Source organism: Peromyscus maniculatus, chromosome 1, assembly GCF_049852395.1.
Source record: "Peromyscus maniculatus bairdii isolate BWxNUB_F1_BW_parent chromosome 1, HU_Pman_BW_mat_3.1, whole genome shotgun sequence".
Lineage (NCBI taxonomy): Eukaryota > Metazoa > Chordata > Mammalia > Rodentia > Cricetidae > Peromyscus > Peromyscus maniculatus.
The window spans coordinates 130,878,875-130,898,612 of record NC_134852.1 but is presented as its reverse complement, the minus strand read 5'-3'; the positions used below and the strand labels follow the sequence as shown (position 1 = coordinate 130,898,612).

The 19,738-nt window shown below is 46.1% G+C and overlaps 1 protein-coding gene across 1 annotated transcript in view; it reads right to left on the bottom strand.

Moving 5' to 3' along the window:
- The window catches only part of Vwa3a (von Willebrand factor A domain containing 3A), a 74,307-nt gene that overhangs the window by 16,450 nt on the left and 38,119 nt on the right, over nt 1-19,738 (bottom strand). The window contains exons 18-28 of the mRNA XM_015998861.3: nt 19,437-19,511; nt 19,105-19,249; nt 18,029-18,224; nt 15,275-15,345; nt 9,573-9,722; nt 8,049-8,139; nt 7,317-7,427; nt 6,385-6,482; nt 5,172-5,303; nt 3,535-3,643; nt 71-215 (exon numbers count right to left, since the gene is read on the bottom strand). Of these exons, the coding sequence (XP_015854347.1) occupies nt 71-215; nt 3,535-3,643; nt 5,172-5,303; nt 6,385-6,482; nt 7,317-7,427; nt 8,049-8,139; nt 9,573-9,722; nt 15,275-15,345; nt 18,029-18,224; nt 19,105-19,249; nt 19,437-19,511 (1,323 nt within the window). The remainder of the gene's footprint in view (nt 1-70; nt 216-3,534; nt 3,644-5,171; nt 5,304-6,384; nt 6,483-7,316; nt 7,428-8,048; nt 8,140-9,572; nt 9,723-15,274; nt 15,346-18,028; nt 18,225-19,104; nt 19,250-19,436; nt 19,512-19,738) is intronic.

Genomic DNA, 19,738 nt, shown 5'->3' with positions numbered 1-19,738 from the left:
CTCAGCCTGGGAAAACGGGGAGCTGCCCTCTAATCTTCCTGATCCTACCCAGCCCAGCCCTGTCACCTACCTGTCACAGTGCTTCCTCAGCTGCTCCCAAATCAGCAGAATCATCTCTGTCTTCATCTGCTGCAAGTGGGGGCCCATGGAGCCTGACGTGTCCAGCACGATGCACACATTGCTTTCCAAGATGGTGCCAAACAGCCTGCGGCTTCCTGCTCCCAGGTGGGTGGCAGAGGCAGAGAAGGGGTGAGACGTTAGTTTTCCTCATGGTCTCTACAAAATACCAAGTCTTATAGCACCTACTGCCTCCTCCATAACTGGTCACAAGTTCTCCACTGGGAGATGGCCCTGTGGTAGTGCTAGGGAAGTCAGCTGTCCAAGGGCTGACTTGAGATTTGGGAGATCAAGATTTCATCTCTGGGGACTGGAGAGAAAGCCAGGGAGAGGGACTGAATGGAGACACCTGTGTGGGATAGGTGAGACATAAACAGAAGTTGTCCAAGGCCTGGGGACACAGCTCAAGGGGAGATCCAGAGGGCTAGCAATTTGTCCAGAACCTACAGCTTACAGACTAGGTTCTGTCTTGGTCCCCAAATCCACACTTCTGCTGTGAAATGTTGTTCTGTATGCTTTGAATATGTGGTGCTCTGATTGGTTAATAAATAAAACTCCGATTGGCCAGTAGCCAGGCAGGAAGTTTAGGCGGGGCAAGCAGATGAGGAGACAGGAAGAGGAAGGGCAGAGTCAGGAGTCGCCAGCCAACACAGATGAAGCAAGATGACAAGACAGCTGAGAAAAGGTACCAAGGCATGTGGCTAAACATAGATAAGAATTATGGGTTAATTTAAATGTAAGAGCTAATCAGTAATAAGCCTGAGCTAAGGGCCAAGCAGTTATAATTAATATAAGCTTCCGAGTGATTATTTTATAAGCAGCTGTAGGACCACGGGGCCTGGTGGGACCGGAGAAACCTTCCTACTACACACTTCCATCAGGCATCCTCTAACTTTGGTCTTCTGGTTGTACAAGGCTAAACAGAAATGACAGTGGAGAGTTCAGCAAGTATCTGAGATGACCAATGTCATGAACACTGGTGTTCCCTGGGACAGCAGAAGAAAACTGACAAATGGCTGGAATATCAACTAGCCACTCTCCACCGAGTTTGTTGGACCTTGGTGTGTGGTGATATACTATTCATGCTGAAATGTGATATTTTATTTGTATGTTAGTAAAGTTTGCCTGGAGGTCAGAGGTCATAGTGAAGTCATAAACAGAAGTCAGGCGGTGGTAGCACACGCCCTTAATCCAATCACATGGCGGGCAGAGTCTCTGTGTGGTCAAGGACACAGTCAAGGTGGTGATATGTGCCTTTAATCCCAATACCAACCATAGAGACCTGGAGGTCTGTATAGATGGGCAGTGATGAAGTGATGTGGCTGGGCTTAGAACCAATGAGAAGGCAGAACAGGAAGGCAATAAAAGCACAGTTTAGACAGGAAGAAGCTCTCTCTGGGAAAGCACACCCTGGTGGTAAGTTAAGGCTAGTCATGGCTGTTTGCCATTTCTCTGATCTCTTTGGCTATTACCTCTGTATTTGGCTCTGTGTTTCTTATTTAATAAGACTGTTTAGAAATTCATCTACATTGGTGCCCAGGGTCTTCCAGGATCCATCTGGGTGTCCCAAAGCAATACTGTCAAATGGAAGATAAGAGGAAAGCCAGCCTGAAGCTAGCAAGGTGGTCTATGAGACTGGCCAGGCAGCTGGTCAGCCCTCCAAGGACCTCAACCACACACATTCCATCTAGAATCTGATGGCAGGAACATAGTGTGAGCCACCATGCCCTGCCCATTTTCACCTTCCAAATCTCTCATGCTCTGCCCACTTCTCCGCCTACGTAACCTAGGCCAGCTCTCTTCATCTCCCCGAAGAGCAGGACCAGATAATGCCTGTTCTGCTCTATCCCCCAAGAGTTTATCATCCACAGAGCAGCAGAGGGATCATTTTCTACTATGGAAAATCTGCTAATGGCTTCCCGTTGTTCTTAGTAACATCTGTACCCTGGTTGCATCTCCTCTCTCTCTCCCCTCTCTCTCTCCTCTCTCTTTCCTCTCTCCTCTCTCCTCTCTCCTCTCTCCTCTCTCCTCTCTCCTCTCTCCTCTCTCCTCTCTCCTCTCTCCTCTCTCCTCTCTCCTCTCTCCTCTCTCCTCTCTCCTCTCTCCTCTCTCCTCTCTCCTCTCTCCTCTCTCCTCTCTCCTCTCTCCTCTCTCCTCTCTCCTCTCTCCTCTCTCCTCTCTCCTCTCTCCTCTCTCCTCTCTCCTCTCTCCTCTCTCCTCTCTCCTCTCTCCTCTCTCCTCTCTCCTCTCTCCTCTCTCCTCTCTCCTCTCTCCTCTCTCCTCTCTCCTCTCTCCTCTCTCCTCTCTCCTCTCTCTCTCTCTCTCTCTCTCTCTCTCTCTCTCTCTCTCTCTCTCTCTCTCATGCTCTTTGCTTGGCCCCTCCTTACCACACTGTCCTCTTCAGTCTTTGAACTCAGAGTTGCCCCTTCCACTCAAGGCCTCTGCCCCAGACTGCCTTTCTTCTACACATCACTTCAGGGACACTTTCTCTGAGATGACACTTTCCCACCTAAGCCAGCCGCCCTTCATGGTACCGCACGCGCCCACTTATCACTGTTGCTGTATCACACTTGTTTGTGACTCCTTGGATAACAGCTCCCTCCTAGACCACATGATCCATGAGCTCAGGAGCCCTGTTGGGAGCTGCCTTCTACCCTCTCCCACATACCTGGCAGGAGTTCTCAACACTTCTTCATTGAATGAATGAGTGAGTGAACAAATGAATGAAGTACCCCCCCCCCCCGGGTGAGTTTGTGTGTCTGAGTCCTGGGGACTGAATGTGTGGCTTTGTACATGTTGGGCAAGCACTCTGCCACTAAGCCACATCCCTGGCTCTCAGGTGAGTTTGAAGTACAGGTGTTTGGGTATGGACCTGTATGTGAGGTGTGAGATCCTTGCTACAAATGATGGCACTCAGTCATCAGCTCTTCCAAGTGGCTGGTGTGAGTTGGGAACAGGGGACACTACTTCCCCTTTGCCCTGCCCTAACACGTGACCTGTCTGTCACCTCTGGAGATGGGAAGAAAGGCTTGGGGAAGCAGCACTCATGGTCACACACTATGACCACAGACTGTTTAATACATAACCCCCATTTCCTACCACCCGGCAGCAATGGTCGGAACTAGGACATCCTCAGTCATGTACAGGGAAGTGACGGAGGTATTCAGCTCTGTAGGTAGCCTGGACAGGCAGACGCTCCCTCTGGTTCCCATCCCACACTTCTGTCCCCTAGCCCCTTGCCTGACCTCTGGACCCAGAGCTTGCTCATTCAGTTCAAGGAGAATCAGCTTGGAAAAATCCACTGGCCTGACAGTTCTTGAGGAGTTGGCCTTGAAGGACTGACCCTGAAATTCTGGGGTTAGCCTTACCACTCTCTCTCGGGCTCCTCCCGCCTTTCCAGGCTGTAGTCAGACTCACCAGACAGCAGCCACTGCAGCCTTTTCACATAGCACCTCATCACCTTCTCCATGCACGTGATGTACTCCTCCATCTCCCGCAGCGTCCACCGGATGTGCTTAACCACTCCCTGGGGGAGGCAAGCAGAGGCTGATACACCCCACCAGTGGTGGTTCACAGTCTCAGAACCCCTAAAATGGTTTACACTGTGGAAACAAACAACTCTCCGGCTATTTCTTTAAATATATATTTGTTTGTTTGCATGCTTCATTCATGAAGCAGGGTCTCACTATGTGGCCCATGCTGGCCTTGAACTTATCATCTTCTTTCTTCTGCCTCCTGAGTCCTGGCATTGCAGACACAGACCATCGCGTTTGGAACGGTTTTATTTATTGAAAAGTTATTTTTCTTTTAATTTACTACTAGATTCCATGATTCTGTGAAGCAGTGGAAAATAGGGGAAGGGTGGATGACAGAGTCACCGGAGTAGTGAAAACCACCTCATCTCCAAGTTTAAAATAGAAAATCCTGCCGGGCGGTGGTGGCGCACGCCTTTAATCCCAGCACTCGGGAGGCAGAGCCAGGCGGATCTCTGTGAGTTCGAGGCCAGCCTGGGCTACCAAGTGAGCTCCAGGAAAGGCGCAAAGCTACGCAGAGAAACCCTGTCTCGAAAAACCAAAAAAAAAAAAAAAAAAAAAAAAAAAAAAAAAAAATAGAAAATCCTTAACCAAGGGCCAGAAGGTCTGTACATTTCAAGTGGAAAGATAACCTCAGACAGAGAGGGGTGAGCATGAGAAATGACCCCACTTTCTCTTAGTGGATACTTTTCAGGCTATTTTAGTTCCCTCAACTGGCGCTGATAACATGGTATCAAAGGGCGAAGTGGGGAAGAAGCCAATTTTAATTTTGTACTGAATGCACTTACTGCAACCTCAGAATAATGGGAAAAGCACCTGTCACCCAGAGAGCAGGGAAGGAACCTGGCCCTCCTGCCATCCTACCAGACCCAGGGCCAGTGTTGGGGCACTGTGATGGTGTGAGGGAGAACGGCTCCCAGAGGGTCACATGTTTGAATCCTGCCCCCCCCCCCGTTGGGAAGGATTAGAGTTGTGACCTTGTTGGAGAAGGTGTGTCCTTGGGGTGGACTTCGAGGTTTCAAAAGCCCATGCCATTCCCAGTTAGCTATCTCTCTGCCTCCTGCTTGTGGTGTGAACCCTCAGCTACTGCCAATGCCTGCTTGTCTGCTGCCATGCTTCCCGCCACAATGGTCCTGGACTCTAACCCTCGGAAACCGTAAGCCCCAAGTAGACTCTTCTCTCTACAAATTGCCTTGGTCATGGTTTTTGATCACAGTGACTGCAAAAGAAGACAGGTACCAACTGCTTTGGAGTGGCTACTTTAGTCACTGCCTGTGTGCTTAGTATCTGCTTCTGGGTCTTGCATCTATTCCAGAGTATGACCTCAGACCCCGCGGGCTTGGCTTTTTCTTTTTCTACCAGAATTCTGTGTTTTCCATCAACCGAGGGAAGTCCTACTTTAGGGAGTGAGGCTGTACCAGGAGGAACAGATGTCAGTGTCCCCTGACCTTTTCTCTGCCGCTGGCAGTTGCCAAAAGTAGTGAACTGGGGGATGAGGAACACACACACATCGTCACTTACATTGATCTCTACACTGGGGAAGAGAGTGCAGTGCTTGGCTGCCCTGCGTGCTGACCTCTGACTTCCACAGTGGGGCCCGAGGCATCTGGAGAGCTCCAGCTTCAGTTTCTTCAGCCCGCAGGTGGCTATCCACTTTAGAATAAAAAGGTAACTCGGGTAAGGTAGGCCTACGTGAGCAGCTGGCTCACAGGTCAAAGGCTTTTGTTGGAAGTATGCCCCTGGTCCCCTCCGAGCATCTATTATGCTCCTGGTCTCCTCTGAGCATCTATTATGCTCCTGGTCCCCTCTGAGCATCTATTATGCCCCTGGTCCCCTCTGAGCATCTATTATGCCCCTGGTCCCCTCTGAGCATCTATTACTTGCAAATCTTCTCCTCAGCTCTGGGAGAGAGATGCACAAGAATGGCCAACAGGGAACCCAATGCATTGAGCATATACTTGGCCTTGTTGACTCTGGTAGATATTATTGATTCTTAACACCCAGCACAACTTTCTATTATAATGGCTGGGTTTAAATGGTCTAAAGTTCAGACTCTAAAACCAGTCAGGATAACCTTAGTCTCTTCATCCAATGGAGAGATGTCAGGATGTAGGCTCCAATCCATCTGAGCATGATATCCAGGATCAACCCAGCCAGAACCAAGGCCAGGCTGTCATTGAATGGTTGTGTGGAAAAAGATGACAAGAACCAGTAGGGGGATTTCTGTTGCTTATACCCCAAAGGATCTGACATCAATGAGGAGGACTATGACAAAATACACTTTAGTGGTGCCTCATATCAATCTTATGAGATAGGTACAATGTCTTCATTCATTTTATTTATTTATTTATTTTGGTCTTTCTCTTTCTTTTTTTGACAGGAGTCTCTTTATTAGTCCTGGTTGTCATGGAACTTGTTATATTAGACCAGGCTGACCTTGCACAGAGATCCACTGGCCTTTGCCTCCTAAGCGTTGGGATTAAAAGTGTACACCACTCGGCCCAGCTTGTTTTCACTTTACACAGTGAGACTGAGTGTAGTTATGTGACGTCCCGATGCCACCCAGCTAGGAGGTAGCAGACTCTCTGAGCTTATTGCCATTGCCGTATGTGTTACAGTCAGCAGCCATTCTTAACAGCTTTGTCTTCTTTTCCAAGTACACCCACCCTCCCAGAAGCCACGGTTAGTAGAAGGAATCACTAAGGGGTGTGTGCTGACATGCACAACTTCATACCTCTCGACTTGAGCAAACAGCATCCTTCCTGGGCAGCTCAATACAAGAGTTAGCCCTTCTAATAAACTTCCCTTGAGGGTACCTCTTGGACATAGAACCTAGGAGAAATACAGCGGTGTTACCACAGATATGTCTCTACCTTCCTCCCTTTCTCATGTCAACTTCCCTGCCAGTCAAATTCATTGCAAATTATTTAGGTATTCTGCTGGAGATGTGGAAAGCAAATTATGAGGATGGGGGCGGGCTGCTCAGGGCTCCCCTTCTCCATTTAGCAAGGAATCCAGCTAGAATGGGTACTGTGATGGCCAATCTCCATCGTCAAATTGACTGGATTCAGAGCCACCCAGAAGACATGCCTCTGCATGTATCTTTGAGGGAACTTCCGAGAGATTTGACTGAGGAGGGGAGAGCCGCTCTGAATGTGGGCAGCACCATTGCATGGGCTGCAATAACAATGGTCAGAATAAATGGGGAAAAAGGGGTAAATACCAGCATTCAGTTTTCTATGCTTCCTGATTGTAGACACAGCCACCTTGTGTCCCTGTTGGCACAGCTGAGAGCGTCTCCCTCCACAACTTTCCATCAGGATGGACTAAAGCTCATCAAATCGTGAGCCCAAATACAGTCTTCCTTTAGCTGCTTTTGTTTGTATTTTGTTATATGAAGAAGAAAAGTAACTAATATAGGTACCATTTCATAGCGACCCAATGGCAGGCCAAGGGAAATCTTTATTCCTCTCCTAACTGTCCTCAGGGCTCAGGAAACTGCCTCTCCCGGAAGGCATATGAGAGAGCCCATCTGCACATGTCCATTTCTTTGGCTGGGAGAACTGAGCTGTTTAAGGACAGGCCTACTCCAGAGGCTGAGTCCTGAAGGAGATAGACGGGCTACTGTCCTCACCAGGTTGCCCAGGGCCAGGAGCTCTAGCTTACCCACACTATTCCCCGAGTCTGTGCAGAACACAGAGAGAGCTGTATCTTCTGCCCCGGGCTTGGCCTTCCTCCTCTGTTCCATCATCCCCTCTTTCCCAGGATGGACTGCAGCTGGAAGACAGTTGAGTTTTGGTTGGGCTACTCTGTAGGTCCTACTGATAAAGCCATGTTGCTTGGCTCTCTCTATTTCAGCTAAGATCTACCCTGGGCATGGCATTCTCAGGCTCCTCGCTCCCATCTCGGGTTCCTTGCCCTCGTCTGGACCAGTAATAGCTGGAGTTACTCTCCCCAGGTCCTGATAGCTCCTGGACACAGTGTTAATGCTTAGTGTGCCTGTGCCATCTCCTCATGGTCCCCCAGGTTACAGATGGGCTAATAAGAAACAGAGTGGAGATTCCTGGGCTTGCTGCCCTGAACCACAGTGCTAAACATCTTTTTCTTCAAAACAAAGATACATAGTCTCAGGTTTATGAAGTGAGTACTTTCATTAAAAATAGCTGTGGCTTCTCTTGATGAGCCCCTTTTGGACTGAACCCTGGCAGTAAAATCAGCAAATAGGGAACTGACTGACTGCTGAGGGCTGATGGCTACAGGCCTTATGAGAAGCATCTCGGCTGATAGGCTGGCAGCCAGTCAAGCGTCATCATCATTTAGTCACTTTCATTATTAATTCATGCCTCAGTGGTACCTGAGCTGACCCTCCACCCCCACCTCTCCGCTGCCATTCCTTACCTGAAGAGATGCTTGCTTTGCCACTGAGGGGATGACACTTCAGAGCTTTTAGCTGGGGGCTCTTGTCTCCATTCAGGTCATCTTTAATTTTCTAGAAAACAGGCCATCTTTCCCATCAGAGGCCTGCTGCCTGTGGCAGGCAGTTCCCCAGTCACCCTGACCTCAACCTGCCAGTCAAGAATGTTTCCAGGGAGGGATTGAAGGGAGTTAGCACCTCAGGCACATTTGGCCCAACTTCTGCGGCAGGTTTCACAGGGGGCTCTGGGTTTGGGAGTGAAAAGGTGTTTAAGTGTGCGCTTTCATACATGTAGTATAAAAGAGTACCAGTGGAGCATTGGGTGTTTGCCAGAACCTTCTTTACTAGTTTCCTGATTCTCTTCCTACTAGACTAGATTTTCTGGGCCTCCAGCATGACAAACAACCATTTAGGTAACTTCTAGGCTCTAATTTTGTTGTTGTTTTAAGACATAGTTTTGAGGCCTTTGCTGGCCTGGAGCTTGCTGTATTGACCAGTCTGGCCTTGAACTCATAGAGATCTGCCATTCTACCTGACATTTCTATGTCCTCTTGGGCCCCTCAGTTTTAGAGGAATTCTTTCCTTACTGGGCATACACAGAACATAGTAACAGTTTAATAATGTCAGCAGAGGCACCAGGGCAGCAAAGGGATCCTTTTGTGCTGAAAAGGGCCTAAATGTCATCACTCCAGGGAGGGCTCAGCCTGTCAGGAGGGCCCAATAGAAGCCATGGTGCAGCCTAGCCCTCCTCATACTGAGTCAGCTATGAACTACTGAAGGTACTAAAGGAAAGCCCTGAGATGCTGGGGTTCTCCCAGAACTGGGAGATATTAAGAGGGGGTGGGGATGAGCCTGGGATGTTGGGCTTCTCTGAGTGAGATTTTGGAATGCCTTGGAAGTGCAGTGTATGGTTAAGCTATACATGCCTGGGATAGACTTGCCCATTCTGAAGTGTGTGTGTTCACTAGTCAGCAGCCTTCAGGGTTCACTGACTCTTCTGCTCACAGCGCTGAGCTGTGTCCCCTCTAGAAGGCCCTCTGACCACTTAGGTGAGCAACGAGCATTTTACGTAAGACACATTTGATGCCCATGAATGATGATAATCCCCAGCAGGCATAGGTTGAGATTGGGAGTCCTGTCATACCCCCACTAAGCTTGGTCTGCAGCAACAAGGTCCTATTAGCGACTTACTCTTTCCCCCACAAACCCTCAGGTTGAGCTACCACATGCAGAGGAGGAGGGTACAGTTCCACAGAGATCCTAGAATGAGGCTATGGAATGAAGCTGAGGCATAATCAAAGTACAGGGGAGTAGGAGAGCCATAGGTGCCCCCTCTAAGCTAAGAGGCAGGTCCTCTTCCCAGTGGGCCCCAGGGGACATCCCTCCCGGGTCTCTGCCCCCACCAGTGTTAGCTCTGGGGCTTGGCCCAGTTCTTTTAAGATCTAGGAAAGACAAGGAGACAAACTGGAAACAAATCCTCTGTGTGTTATTAGGGAAGGGAGTCAAACCATTCTGGCCACCGAGGGGGCTGTGGGCTTGGGAGGACAGAGATTCTTGGACGGACTTTGCTTGAGCATCCTTGGCTTGTCTTTCTGAAGGGCTGCACTTTGCAGTTCTTTTCCTGAATGGTTCTTCAGGGAGGCCACGAGGAGGGCACACTGTAAAGGGGGTTGGGTGGTTAGCAGCACACCAGCCACTGTGGGTAGATAGACACACATGCACAGCAGGACAGAATCCTCTTGATGCTTCTTTCTGCTCAGAGAATGCAGTTTGGGGCTGTGGATTAAGCTTATGAAGAATAAGGATGCTCTTATTGTATTGGACACTAGGCAAATTCACATTTGGGGTCTCAAGCCTTCAGACCAAGAAGATATGCTAACATCATTTTATACCCAGCTCTTACAGTTTGAATATGAAATCTCTCCTGCTGACTCATGTATTTAATGCTGGGTCCTTTACACTACTTTGAGAGGTTCTAGAAACTATAGAAAGAGGGGCCTCGCTGGAAGAAGGTTATCTGGAAGCAGATCCTTGGGAACTGGACCGCTCTCTGTCCCATTCTCTCTGCCCCAAAATCAGCTGCTCTGTTCCAGAACATGTCCCAGCCATGATGCTCAGCATCACCCATGTCCTCAGTCATGATGCTCAGCCTCACCTGTGTCCCCACCATGATTCTCAGCCTCACCTATGTCACAGATTCTTCCCTTGGCTTGGATATGGGCCCTACAAACTCCCTGTCTATCTTAGGCTCCAAATTTCTGCTGTGGAATAATCCTTTTGTACACTGTGAAGATGTGCTCTCTCATTGTTAATAAAGAGCTGATTGGCCAATAGCTAGACAGGAAGAGGTTAGGCAGGAAAGCCAAACTGAAAGAATACTGGGAAGAAGAGCGTGGAGTTGCCAGCCAGACACAGAGGAAGCAGGAGATGAACACGCCATGCTGAAAAAAGTTACCACCACATGGTAGAATGTAGATAAGAAGTATGAGATAATTTAAGTTGTAAGAGCTAGTTAATAACAAGCCTAAGCTATTGACTGAGTATGTATAATTAATAATAAGTTTCTGTGTCGGTTATTGGGGAGCTGCTGGTGGTCCTGACAAAAAAATCCATCTACAAATGGTACCCAACTTGGGGCACCTACATCCACATAAGACTTGAGAAAGCTTTAAAAAGGTTCTAAACACACACAAAAAGAGGTAAATGTGGCTTCCCAGTCTTGTGTCTCTCATGCTGGCTGCAAAACAGAGACATGTCTCCCAACTGCTGCCTGCGGGCTTGAGTTGCCCATGCGAGCCCCACCAGCATGAGCCCTGCCAGCATGCCATGAGCTAAGCCATGTGGTGAAGACAGAAAAGATTACAGGTATGCAGTAAAGACAGATCTAGATAGAAAAAAAAAAACTCTAAATGAGTTACATTGTGTTTAAAAATGTACATAGGCTTGAGAGAGAAAAGAAAAAGGGAATAGATAGCCATACAAAAAGAATAGTTTAAAAATAATAAAGTGCTTAAAAAAGTAGTAAAGTAATATAAAAGAAAAAAATCCACGTAAAGATGGAAAATACAAGAGGAGTCTGGATCCTGTATGTTATTGTGTTGTCTTTGATTTTTTTTTTAAACTTTTTTTTCTTTTTTGTTTTTTTGTGACAGGGTTTCTCCATGTAGTTTTGGAGCCTGTCCTGGATCTCACTCTGTAGACAGGCTGGCCTCAAACTCATACTGCCTATTGAGTGCTGGGATTAAAGGTGTGCACCACCACCACCCAGCTGTCTTTGAATTTTTTGATTGCTGATGAACAAATGATAGCTGCTGGAGACATTGGATTGTGAAGACTGCTGGATTAAAGCAACCTATATATTTTAAAATTGTCGACCTCAAAATGAAAGTCAAAAGATGTGTTGCTTTGGGGAAGAGGTTGTCCTTTTGTTCCCACAGAAAAAGAAAGACTGTGAACTTGTTCAAGGTTGAAGATGATCAGGTTTAATTGGGGAAAATCACCTGAAAATTCTGGCTACAGACATGAAGAAAGCAACCTAAATAAACCTGTAAGACATGTAATGTATATTTTACCTGCTCAAACATAAAACAAAAATTTATCTTTAACTGACTTGTACACACCACACATTCCATACTTGGGTTAATACAGATATGTATGTTATCTTTGAAAGTTTATGTATTTTTAGAACAAGGGGACTAGTGAAAGACACCAGTGAAAATGGATGGCCCAGATGAGCCAACATTTCAGAATGCCTCTGTTGCAGTTTCCTCAGAGTTCTGCATCCAGAACAGCTTCAGTGCTTCTGGTTGAGATGATCCAGCCTAACTGACTACTCCAGCCAGGGCTTAACTATTATCCTGAATATTCTCAGGGTCCCTTCCAAATGCTAGCTTCCCCAGACAACAGGAAGCAGTCTAGAGAAAATAACACCCACATTCTCAAAAGACAGGTTATGGATGTTTGTCATCATTTAAGGGGGGTTGGTTATAAATTTGTGTTGGTTATGGCCAGGGAAAAAGCTGAACAAAGGAGTTAAATTCAAAGATCTCTTTCCAAAGGAAAAAATTTATAAAATTTTTATAATATAAAAATCAAAAGGGTAGATTATTGAATCTACTTTAATCCAAAAAGCAACTATTGAACTCAAATATTTTCTATTGTTATGGATTTTGGTTTATTGATACAAATTTAAAGTTATTTTTGTTATACCGTATGTGTGTTTCTATTCTTGTTTGGGGTTTTGTGCTTATGCAGCTCACTCTTTTTTTTTTTTGCAGCTTTTTTTTTTTTTTTTGATTTTTTGAGACAGGGTTTCTCCGTGTAGCTTTGCGCCTTTCCTGGAACTCACTCGGTAGCCCAGGCTGGCCTCAAACTCACAGAGATCTACCTGCCTCTGCCTCCCGAGTGCTAGGATTAAAGGTGTGCACCTGGCCCATGCAGCTCATTTAAAAATGTAATGTATAATTAAGAAATACAAGTTAGTAGTTAGTTATCTATAATAATCAAACTTAGAGTCATATTAGTTATGTTTTCAAGGTTAAACAGATAATATTTAGATAGGCAGATGTTCAAACACTTCAAAGACCTACAGAATATGGCATTTAAGATGTCTAATAACCTGAGGCTTTTCATGACAGTAAGATATGTCTGCTCCTGGCAGCACCAATCTATTTCAATGAAGATGAAGGGCATTGAAAAAACTCCATATGGAGTTTATTTTCTTTATGGAAAAGGCTAGCCATTTGGGCAAATAAACTGCCCTTGCTTAGACTACTAACAGTATGCTGTCCAAACTGGACCAGCAGGATGCAACAGGGTGTGACTGCCAAATTTTGCAAAAAAAAGGTAGGACAGTCCTTCAATATGCCCTGCTTTTCAGAAATGTCTGTCAGATATGTTAGGCCTATAGGTCAAAGATGGATGCTTCAATGTTACAGAAGAGCTTTGGGTGACTGCCCAGGCAGCCAGGTGTCCTTGTCATTAGGCAATATTACATCCTTCTGGAGTCTTTGATGGAGTTAAAGAATAAATAGTTAAACTTATAGTTTTCATTAGTTATGATAAAAAGCAAATTAGATATAAAACTTTAGACTCATAAAGATAAGATAGATAATAGAGTATTTTCTCTAAATTTTTCAAATACAAATGAACTGGATATTGGAACTGTAATTCTTACTTGATAACTGTTTTTGTTATATATAGTTTTACTATGTTAAAGTTAAAACACTCCTTTTTAATTAGACAAAAAGGTGGAAATACTGTGGAATAATCCTTTTGTACACTGTGAAGATGTGTTGTTTTCATTGTTAACAAAGAGCTGACTGGCCAATAGCTAGACAGGAAGAGGTTAGGCAGGAAAGCCAAACTGAAAGAACACTGAGAAGAGGAGGGTGGAATTGCCAGCCAGATGCAGAGTAATCAGGAGATGAACATGCCATGCTGAAAAACGGTACCACCACATGGTAGAGTGTAGATAAGAAATATGGGTTAATTTAAGTTGTAAGAGCTAGTTAAGAACAAGCCTAAGATATTGGCTGAGCATTTATAATTAATAAGAAGTTTCTGTGTTGGTTATTGTGGAGTTGGTGGTCCTGACAAAAAGCTCTGCCTACAAATCTCTATCTCTACCCCTTATCTTTTTCCATCTGCCTTCAGGCCATCCTCATTTGTTACCTCATAGGCAAGGCCACCTTTCTCTCAGCCTTACCCCCACCATATCCACCCACCACAGACTGTTCCTACATTCACTTTCAGTTGATCAATGACACTACTGTCCGCTAGTTTCCCTAGAGAAAACCTTGGGACTACTTTAGGTTTCTTCTTGTCCTTCATCCTGTATGTTCCATCAGCTGTAAATTTGGTTAATTCATCTTTAAATATTCTCCTGTCTGTTTCCTTATTCCCACTCATGCCCTGGCATGATTTGGTCCCTTCCCATCTTTCTAATTTCACCTGTACTACTCAAATCTCCTTTGGGGAAGTGGTATTTAAATGAATTTTGAGTAACAAAGTGCAGGCCATGGATGATCTAGGAAGGAATAGCAGGCAGAGAATACAGCAGTTGCAAAGACTGAGATTAGGACCTGGTGGTGGTGGTGGTGGTGGTGGTGGTGGTGGTGGTGGTGCATGCCTTTAATCCCAGCACTTGGAAGGCAAAGGCAGGAGGATCCCTGGTCTACAAAGCAAGTTTCAGGACAGCAAAGGCTGTTACACAGAGAACCCTGTCTTGAAAACACACACACACACACACACACACACACACACACACACACACACACACACACACAGACTGAGATTAGGAAGGGACTTGGTGTGTTGAAGGAACTCAAAAGAGGCCAGACTCTATAGCATATAGATCAAAATCCAATGAAAGACAGAAAACAGTGTTCCACCTTGGCTGTCAGTGGATCTAGACATGGAGAGAGAAGCTGGTGTGAGCTGATTTGTGTCTCCTAAGATACACTGCAACTGGTAACTGCAAATGTGACCTTAAAAATAATGTCTCTGTAGCTGGAATTAAAATGTAAGTCAAGATGATGTCATATTGGAGTAGGTTGATCCTTTTCATTTAATATGACTAGTGTTCTTGTGAGAGAAAAGACCAACACACAGAGGGCAGCAGACAGCCATGTGCAGACAGAAACATAGGTTGGAATTACGTTTATACAGCTGAGGAATGTCCAAACGTGGACCAAATTTTAGAGACATCTTCTTGACTAGGCCTCCACTTTGGCCATCTCAGCTGAGTTTTAGCAAAGACTTTTCTCAGTGAGTTCAACAAGGCCACTCTCCCCTTGATATCCATATCACCCCTGCTTGAGTTCTAGGTCTTTGGACTGCCTTTAACAAGAACCTCTGAACCCTTGAAGCCTAATCAGCTCCCTCTTGGAGATTTTCCACCCATTGACTGCTCCTGGCCACAAATCCCCAGCTATTTCTGCTGTGTTTGGGGTTTTGTGTTTGAACTGTCTCCCTTATTGTAATAGTCTTAAAAGCCTTCCATGCCATTTATAATAAGCATCCAACACACTTGTTTTTCAACAAAACAAAAGGGAGGCAATAATAAAGACCTCTACTTACAGCCTACCAAAGGAACATGGCCCTGCTGCTACCTTGATTTCAGAGTTCTAGCTTGTAGCATTTTGTTGCGGCGGCCATGGCAGTTAAACACAGGTACCACAGATATATTAAACCTGAGCCCAGGGCATACCTTTTGGGAGTAGGTGAGGGCTTTTTCTATCTCGGATATGATGGCACTGATGTCATCACTCTCATAAATACCTGGAAACAAAAGCACATCTTGAGCAATAGGGGAGGGTGTGGATCTGGGCAAGTGTCAACATCTGCATGCATGAAGGCCATGGGGAAGTGACAAGCCCAAGGGGCAGGATGGGACCACAGTGGACTGCTAACCAGCTCCAACCCTGTATCATCCAATGGTATGTTGTCACCAAGAGTGTGATGTAGCACGAATCTTTAAAGGTCTTATTAATAAAAGCAAACCCAAGGCCAGTTATTGGGGTGAATGCTGGAAGATCAGAGAAACAGAACAAGCCAGAGCCTCACCTCGCCAATTCCTCAGCTGATTCTGTTTCCTCAGACTGGAAGCCTCTGAGTCCTCACCCAGAATGAATCTCAGCTGAACTGCTGCTCAAAAGCCTAAAAGCTTAACATGCCCTAGTTCCTGATTTTCTCACTTTATATACCTTTCTGCTTTCTGCCATCACTTCCTGGGATTAAAGGCATGAGTCACCATGCTTGGCTTTAAACTCACAGAGATCCAGATGGATCTCTGCCTCCATAAGGCTAGGATTAAAGGTGTGAGTGCCACCATTTTCTGGCCTCTATGTCTGTCTAGTGGCTGTTCTCTCCTTTGACCCCAGATAAATGTATTGGGGTGCACGATATATTGGGGGACACAATATCACCACAGTGTAACTGGCCATGGGACTCAGTGTCCTGGCACTCACAGGAAGGTCAAGTTAGGTGCAAAGGTTTTTGGTACTCTATGTAATGGGAGATAATGACCTATATGGTAATTATTTACAGTGACTAATTACAGTAGTGAACATTCCAATGTTGCTCTTGAGCAGGACTCTAGTATTCGGCAAGTACACTGGGCATTAACGCTGACTTGCCTGGGTTCAGCTTCTGTCCTTTAGGCTGTGGCTCAGCTACTCATCTGCTGAACAGGGCAAACAGTCACCTCCTCCACGGAGTTATGGTGAAGGTCAAGTTATATAGTGCACGTAAGATGCTTCAGCTGTGTCTGCCATCTCACAGCTGTTCTGCATGTGCTATCACTAGTGATCATCGCTGGGAATGTCAGTGAACACACCCAGGAAGTTCACAGAAAGAAAGGTCTGCAAACTGCTCCAGAGCTCCGACCGCAGGCGTGTCCTGCCTCTGGAAGTCACTTCCTCGGATTCAGAGAGCTTGCAAGGAATTAGTGTGTCCTAGGCTCAGTCCCTCCCACATTATTGTAATGATTTTTGCATACTCATATCATCTCAGTCATCACTTATTTTATATATTTTAATTTCATTTACTTCTTGTGTTTTTAAGAGTGCTTTAAAAATGAAAATTTGTCATAGCCAACAAAGTGAAGTCAGCATTTTTCTAAAATGCTAAAAAAGCATGTTATTATCATAACTATTGCACACACTGTATATATATATATACATATATATATACAGTGTGTATATACATATATACATATATATACAGTGTGTGCAGTAGTTATGATAATACATATATGTATTATAATAGTATATAGTATTTATATAGTTATATATTTATAATAGTACATAATAGTTATGATAATACATACATATATATATGTAGAGAGAGGGGGGGCACAACCTTGCTTCATGTACCATCTACAGATATTTATGGGTTACTTGTAAATATACCACACTTTGGGAACTATAAGTCTAAGGGATCTTTACAATGTGGTCTAGATCTTATGTGTGTGTATGCATGAGTGTGATATTATACACATACACACATATATAACCCTCACATATCAATGTGGGGCATCTATCACAGGGCTTTATGCATGCTAGGTAAGCATTCTACCGCTGAGGTCACCCTCAGTGTTGATTTCTACAGTATTTTAAGGCTTTACCTTTTAAAAATTTGCAGTAAAATACACCCAACGTAAACTTCACCATTTTACTTTTGGTGTGGTTGGGTCTTGAACCTGGGCAGACAAGGGACCAACCCCATCACTGAGCTGCACCATTTGCTCAGTCATTTTAACTGTACAGTTCAGTGGCGCTAAGTACATTCATGTTATTGTACACCCACCATCGCTTGTCACTTCCAGAATACTGGTTAACATTGTTTTTTTTTTTTGCTTTTTGAGGACTGGGGATGGACCCCAGGGCCTGTGAATGCTAAGTGTGCCCTTGACCACTGGGCAATACCCTTAGTTTCTAACTTTAATTTACATTATTTATATGTGCACACACGCATACATGTACATGTCATAACATGTGTGTTAAGGTCAGAGAACCATGTGTGGTGGTCTGTTTTCCTTCTTCCACCATGTGTGATTGATCCAAGGGTTGAACTCAAGCTTGAGGGCAAGCCCCTTTACCCACTGAGCCATGGCTCTGCCCTCCATTTGATTTTTTAGAATGTTTTATTATTTTATAGGCATGGATGCTTTGCCTGCATGTGTGTCTGTGCACCATATTAGTGACAGATGCCCTGGAAGGCCAGAAAAAGGTATTGGATCTCCTGGCGCTGGAGTTACAGACGGTTGTGAATGACCATGTGGGCACTGGTACTCAAACCTGGGTCCTCTGGAAGAGCAGCAGCCAGGGCTCTTAACAGCTGAGCCATCAATAAATATGAACTTCACATGTTGTTTCTTGGGACTGTTTCAATGTCAAGGGGAACCAGTACTGAGACGCTGTCTGGAAAGAAAGGGGCAAGGGACCAGGAAACGCCCACACACCTGTTTCTCCAAACCAGTGGAGGCGACCTCGGGCAGCCCGGGTGATCTCTTTGTAGGCGGTAGCTGTGTCCGTACGGCTGGCATAGCAGGCGGGGGGCGTGGTGTCCAGTTGTGGTTCACCCACGTAGAACAGACAAACGTTCAGACGGAGGTCGCAACCTCCACAGGCCTCTGCCACATAGGCGCTGAGCGTGGACTGTGGGGAAGAGAGGCAGGAGGTCCACACCCTAGGGCCTGTAAGCTGCTGCTCTCCCAACAGCTCAGCTGGTCACCTTTCTCTAAAAGAACATTTCTGATTGTGTGTGTCGTGGTGTGTATGTGTGTGTGCGTGTGTTGGGGTATATGCAGGTGAGCACAGGTTCCCACGGAGGCCACTAGAGGACAATAGATCTTCTGAAGTTGGAGTTTGCCAACAGTTGTGAGCCACCTGACATGGGTACCAGGAATTGAACTTGGGTCTTCTACAGAAGTAGCAGAAGCTCTTAACTACTGAGCCAACTTTCCAGCCCCCCAGTCATCTTTCCTGAGGCCTACCGTGTGCTTGGTCCAGTGCTGTGTGCAAAGACAAAAAGACATGAGCCCGAGACACCATTCCTTCTCACGTTTTAACAGGGTACGGCAAGGATTTGGGCCTGAAAGCCTGCTCCTGCCAACTCAGGTCTGTAAGCAGCAGCATGGACATGCTTGGAGCTTGTCAGACTCTCAGTCCCCAGCTGAGACCTGCTGAGCCACGAGCAGTGTCATGACCGTATCCCTAGATGCTTGTCTGTGTTACAGTATGAGTAGGCGTAGTTTAGACACTCGTGCTGGGTTGGGAGGTGTGGCTCAGTGGTAGAATGTTTGCCTAGCAAAAGCAAGGGCCTGAAGTCTACACTCAACCCTGCAGAAAGAAAGAAAAAAAAAAGACAATAGAAGGAAGAATGTGGTGGGCACGCCTTTAATCCCAGCACTTGGGAGGCAGAGGCAGGTGGACTTTGTAACTTTGAAGCCAGCCTGGTTTACATAAGCAAGTTCCAGGCCAGACCCCATCTCACCAACAAAAAAGACAACAGATGTCCAGGATGGAGGCTACTCACCACATCTTGGTCAGGAACACCCCCTGTGAAGAGGTAGATGCCCTGAGACTCATGTTTGTCTTTGTCCTTGAAGTCCACTTCTATGGCCTTCCGCAGGGCGCTGAGGACATTTCTGCTTCCTTGACACCGGAGGCCCAGAGCCCACCTGGGGAGGCAGGGACACAAGGCCTTGAGGTCCCAAGGACAGTGAAAGGAAAGTTCTTTTCTGACGTCTGCCTTTGGCTGGGGGGCGGCCTGCAGAGGGCTACATCCAGGTAGAGAAGGGGAGTGGAAGACGATGCCACCGGGCAGCTAAGACACAGCAGCAGCAGGGCTCTGCCTCCACCACCTACCGCCAGGCGTTCTGTAAGTTGTCATGGCTCACAGGAACCATCTCAGGCCTCCAGCTCTCAATTGTACTTCCAAACCTTTAAGGAAGAAAAAGGGGCTTGTTTTTAGGACATACGTCCAATTTGAGTCCCCATTCTTTGGGCTTTACTGGCCTTTAGGGAGATGAAATTCTGACAACAACCCCCAAAATGTTGGAATGTTGCTGGCTCACAAAATTTTCTTGTTCATCATACCACAGTGAAGCAAACTCCGTGTGGGACAGCGCCAGGATTCTCAAGCAGGGACAGAGCGCGGGCCAGCTTTG